Below are 19,783 nucleotides of genomic sequence, written 5' to 3'. Positions count from 1 at the left end.
ACGGGGCTGGCGGGGACCAGCGCTGCTGGCCAGGGCAGCTGTGCCAGAGGCTGTGGCTCACCTGGGGATGCTTGCTGGCCCAAGGGCAGGGATGTGCACCCGCAGTGGCACAGCTGCTCCCTCCTGTGCCATGGTGCCTGGCTGGAAGAGCCTGGCTCTCTCATGGGGCTGTGACACTTCAATACAAGGACAGGTCCTTGGATGAGCATGTCTGGGTCTTGTCCTTTCTGCCCATGGAGGCAGGAGCAGGTAGTGCCTGTCTGTCTGGGCTGCCCTCCCGTGCTGGGACTGGGCAATGGCTGCCTTCAGCAGTGTCGCATAACAGCCCCAGAGTTCACCCCAGCCACCACCCTGCAGCTCCTGCTGCCTCTGGATGGGCTCTCAGCCCCAGGTCTGCCCTCAAGCATGACCTGGATGGCAGCTGATGTGACCAAACAGATGAGGAACAGCCCCTGCCTCGATGGATGCCTGAGGTGGTGCCTGTCCCACAGCCTGCCCCAGACCAGGGTCTGTGTCTGCACAGCTTCGCTGGCCCCACGGCACCGATCCCAGTGTGGGCTGAGCCCCCTGGCTCCAGCCCTAGTGGGACCATCCCTTCGCCAGTGAGCCCTGGGCAATGCTGGGGCTGCTGCAGGAGCATAAGGGGCTGTCCCAGTGCCTGGTGGGGCAGCCCAATGCTGCTGAGACTCAGGGGCAGCTGGATGCAGCCACATATGTGCTTTATTGCTGGAGGTGGTGGAGAGGGGGCAGGTCAGCGAGGGCTGGTGGCTGTCCTGTGTCCCCTAACAAAAGTGTCTTCCTGCCATGGAGGAGCTGCTTTCCTGTCATGCAGCATCTGAAAAGGAGGATGTGTTTTTAGGGAGCCCTGAATCTGCGGGGGCAAGGGACCAGCGGCCACAGTTGCAGCTGAGCATGGCCAGCTCTGGTGAGAGCTTCATCTCGCTGTGTCCCTTCAGGTCTCCTCACCCCAAAAGACCATTGCTGCTGTGAGCAAGGTGATGGGGCAGCAGCACGAACCAGCCCTGTGGTGATGCCGAGCTGTAAGCATGCTGAGGGCTGTGACCTTCATGCAGGTCTGGCTGGCACCCTGTGTGTCCTAGTGCCGCCCTGACTCGGTGGCCCTGGGCCCCCTTACCACTAGGCACTCGCATGCAGACATGGCCACAGCCATTGCTGCAGCACTTGTAGCCCCAGGGACGCTCCTTGTCGAGGCTGCAGATGTCCAGGCACATCCCACAGCCCTGAGGGACAGGGCACACTCCCCCTCTGGAGCACACCACCAAGGGGCACCTGGCTGGGAAGCACCCACGGCTCCCAGGGCAGTGCCTGGGTCTTGGTTAGCTGAGCTGCATCTCACCTACGTGGCTGTCCATGCAAATGTGGCCACAGCCAGTGTGGGTGCAACTCTGTCCCCGGGGACACTGCCAGTCAGCCTCGCACTCCTCCACACACCTGCTGCCAGCTCTGTCCTGGCTCTCTGCAGGGGCACGGTGACCCGCTGTTACCTGGCTTTTCTCAGGGGGCTGGTGGCCAGCTCCTCCCTAGACAGGCTGCTCCCACTGCCTCTGGGTATGGCCATGCACTCCCAAGTGCAGCCAGTGTTGCAGCACTTCTCCTCTTGCCAGCAGACACCGTCATCCAGACACTGGCTCCCATGCCTGCACCGGGGGTCCCAGCACGGCTCTGCCCTAGGGCACTCCCCAGGGTGATCTACAGGAGGAGGGGACCCAGGCAAGGGTGCAGGGTCCCAGCCCCACTCGCATGCTGCTGCCCCGTACTGGTGGCCAGGCTGCCCATGCTCACCTCGGGCAGGGCGGGTGCAGCGCTTGGCGCAGCCGGAGAAGCAGCACTTCTGCTGGGGACAGTCCCTGTCATGGGCACAGGAGTCCTCCTCCATGCATGGGTCTGACATCTGCTGTGGCCTCACCTTTGGGCACTCGCCGGGTTTGTCTGAGAGGGGCAGGAAGGGGCAGGTGGGGCAGGCACCCCCCCGCGCTGTGGGCACCCACCTTCCTGGAGCCTTGGGACACCCTGCTGGCTGCACCCCAGGGGGTCTGAGCGCCTGCCCGGTGGCAGCACTGCTCTGCATCCTGCCCCACAGGAGGTGTGCCAGTGTGCCCAGCGGCATGCCGCACCACTGTCCTAGTGACTCTCCTCACCTCGTTCCGGGGCTGAGCACATGTAGCCACATCTGCTGCTGCAGCACTTCTCAGGCCCTGGGCACCGCCAGTCCCCGGCACAGGCACTGCCGCATGGGGCCGTGGTGGTCCGTGCCTCCTCGGGCAGGGGGCAGATGCCGGGTTTCTCTGGGGGGCAGGAGGCAGCAGGGTTGGGGGCATGGGGAGATGACTGGAACCAGGGGGGACCCCTGCCCACTGCTTCCCCGCCCAGCGCAGGGCCAAGCAGCTCACGCCTCGGGACGGGGGCAGGCAGGGGTAGTCGCAGCCACGCAGGCAGCACTTGTCCGTGCCGGTGCAGTCGGTGTTGTGCCGGCACCAGGCTCTGCAGTCATAACTGGGAAGCTGCCTGGCATGGGCTGGGCAGAAGCTGGCCTTCCCTGCAGGATACAGCACAGGGCGGCTGTGGTGCCCCTGGCACAGCTGCACAGACCCGCACCACAGCCCAGCCACCCCCGTGGGGGCCACTCGGCACCACAGTCCCCTCGGCACCGCGGCCCCTTGGCACTGCAGCCCCGGGGGATCAGGCACCACGGCGCGGCTCTGCCCCGCAGCAATGCTGCAGCATCTCCTCCCACAGGAGCTACGGGGCTGGCTCCAGACCCCTCTGCCGAGGGGCACGGGGACTGTGGAGAGGAGGCACCCTTTCCCCCGGGGCTCGCCAGTTTCAGCTGCCTGCCATGTCCCACCTTGGTGCTCAGCACTGCACAACCCCGCGCACGGGCCGCAGCAAGCACGTCTCTCTGCCGCTGCAGTCTCTGTGCTTCTGGCATGCGCCCTCCTGCCAGGCTGGCGTGGATGTGGGGAGCCTTGTGAGGAAAATGGCTCAGGCTGCACATAGGGCCAGGGATGCCAGCAAGGACCAGGACACATCTGTCCCCTCCACCAGTCCCAGGCTCCCACCCAGCCCTGCTCCACGCCCTCCCACCCCAGCCCTCACTGGGACAGCAGCAGAGGAGGCAGTGTGGCATCCCAGCTCTGGCTGCGGCTGCGGCTGTGGCGCTCACCTGCTGCCTCGGTGTGGCACTCTGGGCTGCACTGGTGCTGGCAGCACGTCTCCAGGCGTGGACAGTCTCCATCTCTGCGGCAGCTCTTCCACTGGTGCCGCTCTGCAACACAGGCAGCAGTGGGGCTGGGGCAGTGTCTGCCTTGCATAGGCTGAGGGGTCCCAACAACGGTACGGGGCAGCTTGGTACCGGGGACCCCAAGGCGGCCAGGTTGCAAGTCCCTGCAGCCCTTCCCTTCTGCTTTGCCAGGGTCCCCATCCCCTCAGCTCCTGGCACCACTCAGAGGCACAGGTCCAGGGCAGGCAGAGCTGTTGAAGCTCTGGGGCGGCTCCCATCCCCCTCACCTTGGCTGCCATGCGTGGCACTCCCGGCTGCACTGCTGGTGACAGCACACCTCAGACAGGGGACAGTCCTGGTCCTGGTGGCACCTCTGCTGGTGGTGGGGCTGCGGGGTGGCTGGGGCAGGGCTGGCATCCTCTGCACCATGGAGCAGGGCCTGGCCAGCAGCGCTGGCAAGGAAGAGGTGAGGGCAGGATGGTGGCCTCGCTGGAGGGTGGCTTCACCATCCCCTTCCCACCCCAGTGCCTGCTTGGGAGTGGCACAGTGGGTCCCCACCCCAGCCGCTCTCTGCCTACTGCAGGTAACACCCTGGTGGCACCGCATCCCCTAGCTCTGTGTCCCCCTGTGCGCATCTGGGCAATGCTGGTGCATGGCCAAAGTGGCAGCCCTGCCGGCAGCGCTTGCCCCACACAGCACCATGTTGACAGGAGGCCCCGGCATGGGGAGGGAGCTGGGCAGGGGTAGCACTGGCCCCTGGCACAGCCAGGCTCAGCATGCAGTGCAGACAGGCAGGTGAGCCTGCAGGTGATGGGGCAGCACTTGGCGCTGCCGGGGCAGTCGGTGTCCTGGGTGCAAGGGTCCCGGCACGGTGGCTCAGTGTCCAGTGAGGGGCTGATGGGGCAGGTGCCAGGTTTCACTGGGGACAGCAGTGAGAAGTTGAGAACAGGCAGTGGCTCTCCTGCCAGCCCCACCAGTCCTGGCAAAGGCCACTGCGGTGAGCATGGGGCGAGGGGGCTCCCATCGTGCCTCAGGGTGGCTGCAGCCACGTGGCATCACCCCTGGTCCCCAAGCCACAGCCCTGCCTGCACTGCCCATCCCATCCTGTCTCGCCAGCTGGGGCTGTCAGCAGGCACTGGCTGCTGCCACAGCTGCTCTTGCAGCATTTCTGCTCGTTAAGGCAGTCGTTGTCGCCTCGGCACCACTCCCAGCACGGCCCCACCAGCCCTGGCTGCACTGTGGGGCACTCCTCAGGTTTGGGTTGGTCTGGCGGAGCAGAGGCGGTTGTGAGGCTTCAGCATCCCCAACCATCTGCCCTGCCCGTGCTTGGGGCTCCCTGGCCCCTTGCCATGGCCCACACACCCCCAGCACTCGGCAGCTATGTCCAGCCACTGGGTTCCCTTGCAGCTGCCAGGAGCTGCCGGTGCAGGGGAAGCAGCATGCGGCCACCCCAAGGGCCCGTGGTGGTGAGGAGATGGCAGACACCTACAGCACAGAGGGTCCCTGTGGCTGCCCCACAATGAGCTGGGGCTCTTCCGCTGCCGTGCTCCCAGCCGGCTGCCACGAACGCCTTACCCTGCCCGGGCTCCAGGCAGGCAGGGCTGCAGCCCAGTGGGCAGCACTTCTGCGCTCCCAGGCAGTCCTTGTCCTCCAGGCAGGGGAAGGGGCAGGGGTAAAAAAGCCCCTCAGGGGCTGCTGCTGGGCAGGCACCAGGGTTCTCTGCAGTGCCAAATGGCACAGGGCCAAGAGGTGAGGCTGCACCGACCGTGTCCATGGGCAGCGACGGGAAACCTGCCCCTGCCCAGACCCCTCTGCCTGCCCCTGGCTGGACCCCTCCACATGCCCTGTGTCGGCCTTAGGAGCCGTGGGCAGGAGGCTGCCAGCAGTGCAGAGAGCTGCTCTGTGTGATGGGAATGGGACAGGGATGGAGGCAGGGAGGGGGGAGAAGGATGCTGGCTGCCCTGGGCAGAGGAGGTGCCGGTAGCCGTGCTGTACCATACCTTCTGCCGGGGGGTTGCAGTGGAGCCGGCACTCCCAGGGGCAGCACTTGTGCCAGCTGGGGCAGCTGGAGTCATTGGTGCGGGGGGGGATCCAGGTGCAGGCAGCGCATGAAGTCCCGCGGGCACCTCCCCGGCTTCTGGGGCTCCCCTACAGTGGGACGGCAGCGTCAAGGCAGCACCAGGCAGCAGAGCTTTTTGCCCTCCACCCCCCAGGGCATGGGGCATGGGTCCCCCCTGGGGGGGACACAGGGGACTGGAGTGGGGAGCACAGTTGCGGGGACAGGGTCCTGGCAGGAGCTTAGCCTCTCAGGGCTCACAGTGACCACCCCTCTCTGGCACAGCAGTGACCAGCCGATGGCAATGCCCGGGGCTGCCTGGCACAGCCTGGAGTGCAGCAGCCTTGCTGCCATGGCAGGAGAGGGACTGGTTGGAGCGGGGCTGAAGAATCCCTTGCAGGACAGCCCCAGGGCTGCTGTACGCCCACACCAAGACCTGCACAGCACAGCATGGCACGGCACAGGGCCGTGTGTGCCCTCGCAAGGCAACAAGTGCCACAAGGAGTGTTGCCGGCCCTGCCAGTGGGAAGACAGCACCGAGACAGCACCAGCTGGAGGTCAGGATCCATCGCTGAGCATAATGTTGCCCCATGCATCCTCACTGCAAGCTGCTTCCTCCTCCTCTTCTTCCTTCCCCTCCTCTTCCTGGCACCCTGTGCTCACCTTGGCCATGCTGGGAAAATTGGGACAGCCCTGCCTTTGCCACAGGCGTGGGTGAGCTCCAGCTGGCGCCTGTGCCTAGGTCCTGCCTGCCATCCGGGAGATGTCACAGGAGCAGCAGTTTCTGCAAACACCCCTTGCTGGCTCTTGGCTGGGCTGTGCTGTTTGGGCTGCAAACAGAGACTCTGCCGGGAGGTTTCACTCCAAACAGCAGCTGTTTGGTTAAAACAAAGAAGGAACCCAGCCGTTGTGTTGGGGAGGGCAGAGCAGTGCTGCAGCTGGGCACAACCGCCCCCGGCATCACACCCACAGTGGGGGGCCCTGGCAGCGGGGGTCTGTGCCCAGGAAGCGGCACCCATGACCCAGGTCCCTTCGCCAGGGTTTGGGTCTGCACCAGTGGCTGGGGGCTGCATGCAGGGGTGGGGAAGGGATGAGAGGGGTGAAGGGTAGGGCCCGGATGCTGCAGGGCTGCAGATGTGGGGGTCTGTGCAGCCCCAGACCCTGCCTGCCCTTGCCAGCACCCCCCTCATGCCCACCTTTACCACGCAGCCCCAACTCTTCCCAGAGACCCCCTCCCTGGCACCAGGCTGGGCACTGGGCTCTGTGCGCACAGACCTCCCAGATCTAGGTCTCCCAGTGTCTGTGCGCGGCACCCAGGGAGGCCGGGAGATCCCCTGCCACACGTAGCACCCCGGGGTGCTGGCAGCTGCGCGTACAGGGTGCTGGGCGTGCGTGTGGGGTGCTGGGGGTGCACATGTGCCCGTGCAGCCTGGGGTAGGAGAGGGCTCCCTGGGGCAGTAGGGCTGTGCCACAGGCACTGCAGCTGGCCGGGACACGGTCCCCACCAGCATGTGCCAGGCAGTGCCAGTGTGTGCTGGGCAGGGGCACGGTGGGGCTGGAGTGCACGGAGCTGGCCCCAGGACACCTGTGCCTGGCAGCTGCCAGGTTTGCTTGCCGGTAGTCACCACCCTTCTCCTCTGGTGCAGTGCCCAGCTCTGCCCTGAGGACGAGGAGACCCAGGAGGAGGAAAGCCCCCTGGCCTCATGGTGCTGCCAGGGATGTCATGTGTGTCCAGAGCTGAGCTGGGGCTGTGTTTAAAGTCTCTGGCAGGGATGCCCGGGGTGCTGGGGCAGCTGAAGCTGGGCTGCCAGCCACGGCAGGCTGGCTGTGCTGTGGGCAGGAGGAGCAGGAGGAGGGGCAGTTCCCAGAACCCACCGGCGCCCCGCCAGCCATCCTTATCTCTGGCTGAGCCCCGCTTTCAGGGCAGGGTGACCTTTGGGGCTGTGGAGGGCAGGTGGGGTCAGGCAGCTTCTGTCCCCTGCCGCACACAGCCCCATCCCTGCTGCAGCCACTGCCACCCCCTACCTGGGATTCCCTCCAGCCCTGCTTGCCCCTTGCCTGCCCAGCCTGGGGGCCATGGATATGTCCCACAGCTTGGCCCGGGCACAGCAGCAGGAGCAGCCAGAGGGGGTCTGTTGAGCCGGCCACCATTGTGCCACCCCACAGCCATGGCACAGCTCAGGCAGGTGTTGAATGGGACCACTCAGGTCCTGCACCATGAGGTAGGAGAGATGTCCCGGGCCAGTTCAGTGTCCCAGCCCAGTGACAGGGCTGGGCTGGGAGTGGGGAGCGAGCAGGTCCTACTGGCCCCTGGCATGTGGGTGCTGCTCCCTTCCCCCTCCCCTGTCCAGGTGCTCTATCCACCCCGACCCATGACTGCTTTTCCAACCAGGTCTTCACACTTTGGGATGCAAATGAGCCCTTCCTTGGTGCAAGGAATCCAAGGGAACTGGTTTCTGCACTCTAGCATGACAGCTAAGGGGACATCATGCAGCCCCCCCGGGCCCGTGGGACAGTCACCATAGGGTGATGGTGGCTGGAGGGTACCCGCATGGAAACAGGAGCCTTTCCCTGCTGCAGGGCAGCACCTGCCTGCAGGGACAGCTGCCGCGTGCCTGCCTGCACCTCCCCGCCTGTGCATGGCCCCGGGCTGCCTGTGCCTCCTGGGGAGCTGCAGCAGAGCACAGGGATGGTGGCCCGGAGCAGAAAGCGGCCATGTGCTGGTTTATTCTGTTTCAGTGGTGAAGCAGCTGGGGCCAACAGGGATGCCAGGGTTCGCCTTTGTGCCCAGGCTGCCAGGAGCCTTGGCGTGGTGTGGGGTGGTGTGGGCAGCAGGCAGCCCTCGATGGCACGGCTGGGAGGGGCTGGGGGTGCTGGGGACCACGGACATCAGAGCAATGCTGGTGCCATCTTGCTGGTGGTGCAGAGTGTCTGGCACAGGGACAAGCATGGGGTCAGCCGGCCCTGCTGGCAGCAGCACCTCTGCTGGCTCACAGGGGTGTGATGGCAGCGGGGTGGGGAGCGGCACCGAAACGGCAGCTCCTGGTGCAGCCCTTCCCAGCCAGGGTTAGGCTGTGCCTGGAAGAGATGGGTGAGGCAGTCAGTGCAGGATGGGTGCTCCCACTCTGAGGGATGGGGGGACCCTGGGGTGCCCGGGCCCCCCTCAGTCCCCTCCAGGCTGGACCTACTGCAACACTGAGACCTGTGCGGTGGCCCGGGCTGCTGCGCGCAGGAGGTGGCAGGCTGTGGGGGTCTTACCCCACAGTGGAGGGACGCATGCCCGGCCGCAGCCCTGCGGGCAGCACTTCTGGCCAGGGGGGCAATCCTTGTCCTGCAGGCACAGGAGGAGGCACTCAGCCACCTGGTCACCGTCAGCCATGGGGGGACAGAGCCCGGGCCGCACTGGCACATGCAGAGAGAGGGAGGAGTGAGGGGTGTGTGTGCCCTCCCACCAAGAGGTAAGCCCCTCACCCAGCTCCTACCCCACAGGGACAGCAGCTGGGCCCCCATTCTCCCATTCCCTCCCGGGAGGGTCATGGTGAGGGGCAGCCCCTGGGGATGGCGGGTGCAGCCAAGGGTGTGCCAGCCCTGGCTGGTGAGGCTCAGTCTGGAACAAGGCAGGGAGGGGACACGGGGGATCTCAGCCCCACAGGGTGTCAACAGCCTTACCTTTAGTGGGCAGTTTGCAGATGTGGCCACAGCCAGTGGTGCAGCACTTGGTGGCCCCAGGGCAGTTGCCATCAGCATCACACAGCTCCAGGCAGGGTCCCAGGGAGCCCCGCAGCACCACGGGGCACGCGCCGGCCTTCACTGTGGCATGGCGGCTCCCTGGTGACAACGGGGATGGTGGCTGCGCCGGGATCCTGCTTCCCCCAGCCCCACTCCTGGCATGGCCTCAGTCTTAATCCTGCCCCTTGTCCTGCTCACTTATGAGGGCTGGGGCTGTGCCCCAGGTGGGCGTGCAGCACTGGGAGCTGCAGCTGGCAGCACACGCTGCCCAGGGCCTTGGATGGCTCGGCCGGGCACGGCCGCTGAGACTTGTCTGGTGGCATAGCCAGGCACACGCTGGGGAGGGGTGTGGGGTGGACACAGGAGAGCCACGGGGCAGCTATGGGGCAGCCACAGGCAGTCATGGGCAGTGCCAGTGCCAGACACACTTGGGTGGGGGATGCAGGTTTGGTGAGTGCCGGCGCCGGGGGGAGGGATGGCAGGGCTGTACCTGTGTCCCGGGGGGTGCAGGCCAGCCCGCAGCCAGAGAAGCAGCACTTGCGGTCCCCAGGACAGTCCCGGTCATCGGCACAGCGGTTGGGACAGGCAGTGGCTCTCCTCTGGACACGCTTCCACGGGCAGAAGCCAGGTTTGGCTGGAGGGGAGGGGAGGCTTGGGTCTCAGCGTGCAGCCAGCCTGTCCCTGCACCGCCTATGGGTCCCCCACAGAGTGATGGGGGACCACAGACCCATGGGGCTGTCCCATGGCAACCTCAGCCTGGCATGGGTACACCCAACCACCTTACCTGGCTCGGCACGCATGCAGCGGGCGCAGCAGCCGCGAATGCAGCACTTCTCCCCAGGGCTGCATGCGGTGTCATTGTGGCAGCTCATCCCACAGGTCACACCTCTGGTGCTGCTGGCATGGGGGCAGTAGCCTGGGCTCTCTGCAGAGGGAGATGCTCTGTGCGGCCACGTGCCCAGGGAGCGAGGCTTGCATTAGGGGCACCCAACAAGGGCACCAGCCTCTGCCCGCATCCCACCCACCACCCAGTCCCCACACTGGCACCTCTCGGTGGGAGTCAGCGGTACCTGCAGTGGGGAGGAGGCAGGTCCTGACCTGCCTGCTCTGGCAGCACTTCTCAGCACCGGGGCAGCTGTGGTCGGAGAAGCAGTATAGTCTGTGGGGGCGTGCGGCTCCACTCCCCCCCGCTGGACACCTGCCCACTTTGCCGGGGGCAGGCAAGGCGGCGAGGGGCCAGCGTCCCTGCAGGGCCCAGCGCGGTGCTGGGGTGACCATAGGGGCAGTGCCCTGGTCCCCAGCATGGTGCTGCTGGGCCAGGGCAGGTAGCAGCTCCATGAACAGTGCCAAGAGCACCAGGAGGAGGGTGCGTTCGCCCAGCATTGCGCTGCTGTCGGGGAGCTGTGCCGCCGAGCCCACTGGACAGGATTTAAACACTGCTGGGGTGGGGCTGGCCAAACTGAGCTGCTCCTTCCCATGGCATCACCGTGTCAGGACCGTGGGAGTGCCGGGCATGAACAATCCAGCTCAGGGGAGACTCCTGGGACAGCACTGGGCTTGCAGCCCATGGCTGGCGCATCCTCTGCAGCACACCTTTTCCAGATCACCAGTGACCCGTGAGCAGCTGAGCCAGGGGGACAGTCAGCGCTCCCAGAGCCCCGGTGCCTGCACTCCCTGATGGTGAGCAGTGATGGGGCAGAGGGGAGCAGCATCCTGCCCCTGGTCCCCAGTCCACCTGGTCTGGCCCAGGGAGCATTGCCTGTTGCCTCCCGGCACACACAGAGCAGGGAGAGCTGCTGCTGAGAGCAATGGTGCTGAGCTGGGGGGCACCAGCCTGCATCCACGCCGCAGGGAGATGAGGAACAAGCAATGGGCAACAGGCTGTGCTGGGCAGGGCGTGGGGCTCACTCTACCCTGGGGGACAGCTGTGCTCTGACCCCTGGCAAAGGCAGCGGGCTCTGGGGGTGCTGGCCTCTCAAAGGCGGGTGGAACTGCTTGCTCTGGTCCTGGGGGCTGGGAGCAGGGCAGGCATAGGAAGGCCGGGATGCCAGTAGCCCTGCAGGGAGCGGGAGTTGCCATGGAAAGTGGGGCAGGAGCAGGAGTGGGGCACAGCTCCGAGAAGGCAGGGGAGGGAGGCGGCAGGGGCAGGCATGGGGCAGAGGTGTGTGGGCTTCACTGCCCACGGCTCCTTCAGCCTTCTGTCATGGGCAACATGCCACTGCTGGGCTGGGTGCGTGTGGGGCAGGAGCAGATTGGGGTGATGCTCATGTAACAGCACATGCTGGCAGTCTCCCTGTCCCCTGGCCACTGCAGAGCAGAGAGCAGCTCCACTCTGATGGGATGTGGCCATGGCTGTACATTGACGGCCCCGCTCTGCACGTGTCTGCACAAAAGCAGAGGAGACAGTGCGCTGGGGCAGCCCGGGCCATGGGGCTGTGGGGCTGTGGGGCAGCCCCAGGCAGCGGCACAGGCTGGGGACCCTTGGAGACACAGTGCAGCCAGACAGCACTGATGCTTGTCATGTGGAGCCCTTCCAGTTGGTCCCAGCACCAGTGCCCAGCGTCAGCTGTGGTGGGCAGGATGCGGCTGGGAGCGGGCAGGGCGGCTGTCCAACCGGAGTGCAGCGGGACACAGAGGCGGCCACAGGAGTGGCAGGGAGAGGCTGCTTTATTGGTGACAGTGCCAGGGGCTGCGGCGCACCCCAAGCAGGGGACCCCGGGGAGGAAGCTGAGGCTGAAGGCTCCGAGCTGGGAGCGTGGCCAGACCGGGGAGGACGGTGCAGGGCCGGGGCCTGGGCGTGTGGGACTCGCATTGGGCAGCAGCTTCCCTGTGGCTGGGCTGGTAGGAGGCGGCCGTGCCTGCAAAAGGAGCAGAGGGCTGTGAGTGGGACGGGCATGTGGATGCTGTGCCATGGGTGCTGCAGGATCCCTGGGGTTGGTGGGTGCCCGACTGACCTCAGTGGAGTGGTGTCACGCAGGAGACCTTGCCGCAACCATTCCTGCAGCACTTCTGGCTCCCGGAGCAGTTGGAGTCCGTCTTGCACTGGTTTGTGCAAACGCCCAGCATGGGGATCCCTGGACTGACAGGTGGGCAGGTGCCAGGCTTCTCTGAAAAGGTGAAGGGACACGGCCTGAGACCTGCCAGCCTCGGCATGAGGGGCAGGGCTGACCCTGCAGTTCCCGGAGCCATAGGCATGGCCCTAGCCCCCGGCTGCCACGGGGGAAGGATCCCTGTGCCAGCCAGTGGCTCCCCCACCCTGCAGCACTGCTTGTTGGTGCTCCTGACAGCCTGACCCGATGGGGACATGTCGAGGAGGCCATGTGGCATTGTGGCCCCCCGCAGTCCCTGTGTTCAGCCTCCTGCTCAGGAGTGCACGGTCAGCACAGGATGCGCAGCTGCAGCACACGGCCCCAACAGCAGCCTTGGCCCCACTTTCCCCCATTGCCACCGTGGACAGCCCCAGCTGTGTGCTCATGGCATGTGTGCTCAGCCCCACAGATGGCCTGTGCCCTAGCTGGATGGGGCCCCTGCCTCGCCATCCTGCTGCCTGCCACCAGCACTGGGCTCCCAGCTCTGTACCACACTGTCCCCCAGGTGCACAGCCAGGCCAGTTCTGTCCTTTCAGGCGGCCATGGAGGTTCACATCCATGCTTTTGCAGCTGAAGATCTCAACGCCTGCTCCCATCACCTGGGGCTGCTCTCCTGCAGGACCGCATGGCAAGCGTACTCAGCTGGGTGTCTGTGGGGCTGTGGCCAGCACAGGGCCAGGGATGACCCTGCTGGGAGACTCTTCCCAGGTGCGGGGTTGAGAGGCAGAACAGTGACCACGTCCTGGGCTGGTGGCCACCCACGAGGCTGAGTGGGGAACAAGGTCTGGGAGGGGGAGCGGCACAGGCCCCTGCCCTCAGCACTGGCCCCAGCATCATTTGGAGGCATCTACTCAACGCCTGTGTCTGTGGGAGGAGGAAGGGGTGAGCGTGGCCCAGCAGCAGCACACCCCAACCCTACCGGGCTCCCCACGCAGCCCCTGGTAACCGCGCTGCAGCCGGATGCGCAACCACAGCAGCCGCCCAGGCCTGCGGCTGCTCCCGCACCCTGGAGCCCCGGTGCTGCCGGCTGGGATCGGCTGTCGGCTCCGGCAGCGGCTCCGGCCCCAGGCAGCAGGGCCGGGAGCAGGAGGGAGCGTTACCGTCGGGCTTCTGGCAGGCCTTGCCGCAGGCCGCCGGGCAGCACTTGAGGGTGCTCTCGCAGTCGCCATCGGACTGGCACCCCACCGTGCAGTTCACCGCTTCCGTCGTCGCCGGGTCCGGGCACACGCCGGCTTTTGCTGCAAGGCAAAGGTGAGGGCGTGGGCAGGTGTCGGGGCTGCCGGGCCGTGGCAGGGTGAGGGCTGCCGGCCCGAGGCGGGAGATGCTGCTGCCGGCCCCAGGGCTGGGTCCAGGGATGCTGCTGAGCCCCGGCCCCCACCCCAGCAGGCCCCTGTGCTGGGAGTGATCCTGGCTGCTCGCCCGGGGCGTGCTGAGCCGTGCCGAGCCGAGCTGTGCCGAGCCGTGCGCTCATACTCACTGGTGACATTCTGGGCGGATGCTGGAGGCAGCTCTGCCCAGAGAGCCAGGAGCCCGGCCAGGACGAGCACGCTGCGGGCCTTGGGCATGGTGCGGGAGCCGGCGCTGCGCCTGCGGGGCCACCCGGCCGGCCTTTAAGCTCCTCTCCAGGTGGGGCCGGCGGGCGGGAGAGGGCTCAGCCTTCCGGGTGGCTCCAAGGGCCGGGCAGGGCCAGGCTCCCCCTTCGCGCTTGCACAACCCGAGTATCAGGTATCTGCCGCTGCTGGCTGCCGACCAGGGACCGGGCGGCCATGCTGAGAACTGGCTGGGCAGGAAGAGCAGCCAGACACCGGCACCAGCTGCGGCCCGGAGCGGCCGGGGCACGGGCACAGGGCTGTCATGGCCCCGCGGGGCTCGGCCGCCGCAGGTGCGGGAACGTGGCTGGCACTGCCAGCGGGGAGCGCGGCCGCTCCAGGGACGGGGAATCTGTCCCTGCTCCGACTCAGCCTGCCACTGCCCTGGCCATGGTCACGAGCTTCCACGGAGTCCCCAGCCTGGGCCACTGATGCCTGGAGGCCGGGATGAGCCGGCAGCATGGACGGGGCCTGTGGCTCCCCTGCCACTGCTGCTCGCCCAGCTCCTGCTCCAGCCACTTCTCCCCCGGCTTTTACTCCTCAACTGAAGAGCCCTCCATGCTGCCTGTGCCTCCGGCAGCCACTGGATCTCCTTCTGCCCAGCCGCAGCCTTGTCCCACGGCCCCCACTGTCCTTGCAGCCTCCAGCAGCCCTGGGGGATGGAGCCCGCACCACCTGGCAGTGCCAGTTGGGCGAGTGGCTGGCAGGGAGCGAGTGACTGGCACGTTCTGGCTGCACCCCTGGTGCCCCGGGGCATGGCAGTGCGGGGGGCTGTATGGACCCAGAGCCCCTCGGCATGGCAGCTCTCCGGGATACCCCTCCCACGGCACATGCGCTGCGCTCCGCCAGGCTGGGATGCTTCGTGGCACCTGGCAGCGTCAAGCCAGGACGTGTTTGGATAGGCCCAGCCAGCCAAGAGGCCCAGATCACCCGTGATGGCTGCCTGGCGCAGGCGCTGTCAGTGGTGGCTTTAATTCCTCCAGAGCTGCTGACAGAAGGGGAGCAGCTCAGCACTGCGACAGGGGGGCCAGGAGGAACCTGGCCCCTTTGCTTGCAGCTCCCAGTTTTGGCTCAATGCCTTAGGTTGCTGGGCTGCCATCATGAGGTGGGCCATTATGTATGGTGCCAGTGCTGCCTGGCTGGGGGGCATGAGCTGGACCCCTCTGCTGGGGGGCAATCCCAGAGCATCCCAGATCCCTGGGCCCCATCCTGGGCATGGTCGCAGGCTGAGCCTCTCCTGCATGGGGGGGAGGGTGAGACCTGCCCCATCCCCAGTGGCATGCCCTCATTGCTGGCAGAGGCTCCAGGGGCAGCCCTAGGTCTGGGCTGGAGCATCCCGCAGACCTGCATGGGCCAGAGGTACATGGGACCAGGGACACAGTCCCTGCCACAAGTCATGAGCTGGTGTCTGCTCTGCCGGCATCCGTCTCCAGGTAATTTAACCCCACAGTCAACAATGTGGCATGGAGCAGAGTGGCAGTAAATCAGTAAATGTTTGCCTTTGCCTCTGGTCCCCTCCCTGCTACAGGTGTTTATGCAGGAACAGGAGCTGGTGTGGACAGCCCTGCCGCCTGCCCAGCCGCCACTCCGCACTTTGCTGCCATCAGCTGTGTGAGATGATGTGTGGGGATGGGGGAAGGGCCTGGGGCAGCGGGGAGAGCAGCAGGGCAGTCCTTGTCCCTGTGCCCTCTGGGCTGGGTGCTGTGAAGCTGCCAGGGAGGCTGCCAGGACCTGGCCATGCTCAGGCTGGCCAGGATACTCCCACTATGCCCATGTGGCCAGGCCCCAATGGGGACAGCGCTTTGGGGAACTGGCCTGGGCTGGTGTTTCTAGCCCGGGGGCAACGTCAAGACTCTCTGTATAAAGACAGCTGTGTTGCAGCCCAGTAACCCCTGTGCCAGGGCCAGGGCACAGTGCTCCAGCAACCAGGGGTGGCAATGTGACTGCTGCAAGTGTGAGTGTCGTCTGCGTGGTGTGAGCACAGCTCTCCAGGATGTAGGCGAGGGACCAGTGCTGTCCCTGCCCGTGCTGCACAGGGACAGAGCCTGCCCAGACCCAGCGGCAGCTTTCCCGGAGCAGCAGCAGTGCTGCCAGTCTGACACTGCCCTCCCAGCAGCACCGTCCCCACTGCTAGAGCAGGGGCTGCCTTGATGTCCCACCATGACTGAGCACCGCTGCCAGCGGCGCTTGACTTTTGAGGGTGATTGCCCTGGTCTGACCCTGTAATTGCTCTGCCCCAGCACGTGTGATGTCCTTGGTGCTGATGGTGAGCAGCCAGAGCTGGGAGGATGCAAGCAGAGATGCCAGCAGCTGGGCTGCACCAGAGCAGCTGGACAGCAGCAGATGGGAGCCCAGAAATGGACTTGTGGCAGAAGATGAGGGGGAAACCATGGAGGAAGGCGAGCTGTGGGGCACAGCATGGGCACTGGCGGGTTTTCCCAAGGTTGTGGCCCAGTGTGCCTGGCTGGCTGCTGAGTAGCCAATCCAGCTGGAGCTGCCCCCATCCGCCTGGAGCAGCTGCAGAGTGACTGAACGTGCTGGTGGCAGGGCCAGTGGCCCCAGCCCACACATTCAGTGTCACTTTCCGGGAGACAGAAATGCTTTGGCTCCTGTCCCCATTGCATGGCATTTGGGATGCTGCTGTCCTCACCCTGGCTCTGCCAGGTGCTTCCTCAACAGAGGCTGGGGGCAGCTGTGGGGGATGAGGCTCTGCCAGCAAGGCTGTGGGCAGCTGTCCTCGTGCCAAGGCAGGGAGCATCTGGCTGGGGACGTGGGATCAGCAGGCCCAAGCCTGACCCCGAAGGCTCTTCCCTGCAGCATCCCTGGGTGGCAGTGCCTGCCACCACTGAGCCCGGTCACGCTACCTGTGCCCAAGCCCTGCGGGTGAAGGTGCTGGAGTCACGTCTCCCTGCCTGCTGAGGAAGGGTGGTCAATGATTAAAAGGGGAGCATTGCTGGACCAGGCAAAGTGCCCCTGGGTGGCTAGCTGGCCTCCCACTGCCAGCACGGAGCGGGGAAAGCAGGGGACAGCAGTAGAGAGGAATGTCCCTTCCTCTGGGAGACTTCAGTCCCCAGCAGTCAGCAACTCGGGGTCCCCGCACTGTGCGCATGCTCTGACGCACGGGGAATTATCTGACCTCCTTGGGGTCCAGCCATGCACCCGCCTGGCAGCTGAAGGGCCAGTGCACCCCATGGGTGGGAGAGCTCCCACCGTACTGCCGCGTCCTGCTGCTGCTGCCAAGACCTCCTGCCTGCCCATGCTGCCCGCGCTGCCCACATGGCACAGGTCTCGGTGGTCCCTCTACGTGCTGCAGAGCAGGAGCCTCGTGGCTTGGTGGTGGTGCATGGGGTGCCCCGGAGCTCTGTGCTGGTGTGGTTGGTCTTACCTGCTCATCTCATGTGGTCCTGAGCATGGCCTGAGCCAGTCCCGCAGCACCCCGAGAGCCAGCAGGACGCAGATGCCCCATGCCCCCCAAGCACTCACCCATGCCCCCGGCAGCTGCAGTGGCCGGCTGCAGCTGGGCACACAGGGCAAGGATGCCCACGAGCAGAATGCCAGCAGACTTCATGGTGCTCCCCACGGGTGCTGGATGGCCAGTGCAGGTCAGTGGGGGTTTATATCCATGTGGGGCCGGGGAGGGGCTGCCGCACACATAACCTTTGGGTGCTGAAACTCTCACTGTGTTTCACAGTTGTGCCCGAGGCAGCAACAGCCCCACAATGTGTTATTGCCTGAGAAATCATTTACCACAGCTTCGCCCCAGCCCCAGCAGCCAGGCTGCAGCCAGGGTGGGGACATCAGCACCCAACAGCACCCTCCCCGGGGGAAAGGGAGACATGGCCATGGGCCAGGGCTGCCCCCACCACCATGGGGAGCCCAGAGAAAGAGGCTGAAACTCTCTGGCTTGGGAAACAGGGGACAGGGGGAAGGCTGGTACGTCCTGAGTGGCCCAGAGGGTACAGACGGGACTTTCTTCCCATGGCTGCAGGAGCCGGGGGTGCTGGGGGAGGCTCACAAGCCAGGGGCAGAGGGCAACTAGTCTCACCGAGCTGCAGGACTCCATGCTGCAGATGTCAAGCACTGTCCTGGTGTGACAATTGAGTAGACAAGTTTATGGGACAGGAACCTTGGGGGACTGAGCCAGGAGGATGTTCCCCTGGGGTGGCAGGCAGCCTGGCAGTGTGCCCACATCCTGCTGCATCTGCCCGCGGAGCTGTGGGTGACAGCCAGCCGGTCCCCGCAGGCAAGTGTGACCTCGGGGGGAGCAGAGCGTGGGAAGCCTGTGCGACGTGCCAGGCTGGGCACACCCACTGCTGTGCGCCGTGCACTGAGCACCATTCCTCTGTGGGGACAGGCGGGTGTCTGGGTGCCATCACGTCGGCCGGCTGCAGACGTGTCCCAGCAGACGGGTGCTCTGCCGGGGTTAGCACCGGGGCTGCCTTTCACCTCACTGCACACCGGGACCGGCGGGAGGCAGCCCTGGATGGGGTAGGGGAGCCCAAGGTCAACAGTGCGGGGAGGTCACAGAGAGCCTGGTGCAGCCAAGCGTGCGAAGGGTGACCGTGACGCGGGTGAGGTGTACTCGGTGCCAGCAGAGACCCCTCGGTGCTCCCACTGCCACGCCCCGAAACTCTGCCAAGCAGGACCTTTGCTCCCTGCTCCCCATCCCACACAGTGCAGGGCACGGCCAGGCTGCGCACATCCCTGCCGGAGGGTCCATGCCGTGGCACCTCACGCTGCTGAATTGCAGCGGTGCTGGCACTGTGCCCCACCAAATGGCAAAGGGCACAGGCAGGTGCTGCTGGTAGGTCGGGCAGTGGCAGCCTCGGGGGGGGGGGGCTGGCAGTGCTGTAGCCAGGCATGGGGGGCAGCCCGTGACCGCAGTGGGTGGAGAGGGGCAGGACCTGGTTTTTCAAGGGGCTAGTGGAAAGGGGCTCATCTGCTGCTGGAGCTGGAGCTGCAGAGAAAGGCCTAGGCCAGGGTCTGGGTGTATGGGGTGGGGCGAGGGGGGAGATGCTCCTCCGGGGGGGTTGTTGTGAGACCAGCCCAGCTGGGAGCAGGTGTGTTTGTGCTGAGGCAGACGTGACCTCTGCGGTCTCATACGGGGTTTTACAGCTCAACAATCGTTATTTCCCCACTTGGAAATTCTTGTTTGCGTCATCCCTGCTCCAAGTGGCCAAATGCACTTGTTGCTACAGAAACTCTTAGTCTGAAACAAAGGGAACCATTAGGAAGATAACCGGGGGCTGTGAAAGCAGTCCGTCACAGTTTATGTACCCAGGGGTCCCTCAGAGTGGCACCTTTGCCCCGACACCGCACATGCCACAGTACCGTGGCGGTGATGCAGGAAGTCATCAGCCTCTGCCGAGCTGCGCCTGGTTGCTTTGGTTGGTGCTGGCGGCTCCTCGGTCTGTAAGGCTTTGGCCTCGCACCTTTTCTTACCCAGCTGCTGCGTGCCTGCCCTGTGTTACGGTGCATACCTGTGTGCCATTAATGACAGTGTGTTCAAGTCCTGCCAGCACAGAGCAGCATGAAGCCTGGCGTGTCCTCCTGCTACTGTCCCCTGGCCCGTGTTTTGTACCTCCAAACCCCCAGCTCCCTCCCTGCCTGCAGCCCCCTCCCTGCCCGCTGCCTGCTTCCTGCCTGCAACCCACTCCCTGCCCACAGCCCCTTTTCCTCCCTTGCCCACAGCCCCCTCCCTGCCTGCTGCCCGCTCCCTGCCCACAGCCCCCTCCCTGCCTGCTGCCTGCTCCCTGCCCGTAGCCCCTTTCCTTCCTTGCCCACTGCCCACTCCCTGCCCGCTCCCTGCCAGCTGCCCGCTGCCCGCTCCGAGCCGTGCTGCGCTGGGGCTGAGGCTGGGGCTGGGGCTGCGCGGCCCCCCCTGTGCTCCCACCCGCCGTGTCTCGCCGCCCCGTGGCCTCCGAGGGCAGCGGGCCCGATCCCGGCGCGGCATTCCGGGGGGCGGCCGGCAGAGGAGGCTGTTGCTCCGCCGGAGCGGGCCGGGCCGGGGAGCGGGGCCGGGCTCCGGGAGCCCCGGGCCCGTGTCCGGGGGCGGGGACCGTCGCGGGGCGCTCTGCCG

At 66.0% G+C, this 19,783-nt stretch overlaps 1 protein-coding gene across 1 annotated transcript; it reads right to left on the bottom strand.

The window, feature by feature from the left end:
• Window positions 1-11,675: 11,675 nt before the first annotated feature.
• Window positions 11,676-13,784, bottom strand: LOC102047250 (WAP four-disulfide core domain protein 2-like). Its single transcript, XM_055722075.1, has 4 exons — window positions 13,593-13,784; window positions 13,216-13,353; window positions 11,981-12,133; window positions 11,676-11,884 (listed from the first exon to the last, which is right to left on the bottom strand). The coding sequence occupies exons 1-3, from the start codon at window positions 13,678-13,680 to the stop codon at window positions 11,982-11,984; spliced, it is 378 nt and encodes a 125-aa protein (XP_055578050.1). The 5' UTR covers window positions 13,681-13,784; the 3' UTR covers window positions 11,676-11,884; window position 11,981.
• Window positions 13,785-19,783: the final 5,999 nt, after the last annotated feature.

The sequence above is a fragment of the Falco cherrug genome, chromosome 10 (genome assembly GCF_023634085.1).
Source record: "Falco cherrug isolate bFalChe1 chromosome 10, bFalChe1.pri, whole genome shotgun sequence".
Taxonomy (NCBI): domain Eukaryota; kingdom Metazoa; phylum Chordata; class Aves; order Falconiformes; family Falconidae; genus Falco; species Falco cherrug.
Note: the sequence above shows the minus strand (reverse complement) of the source record. Positions and strands in the feature narration are given on the sequence as shown.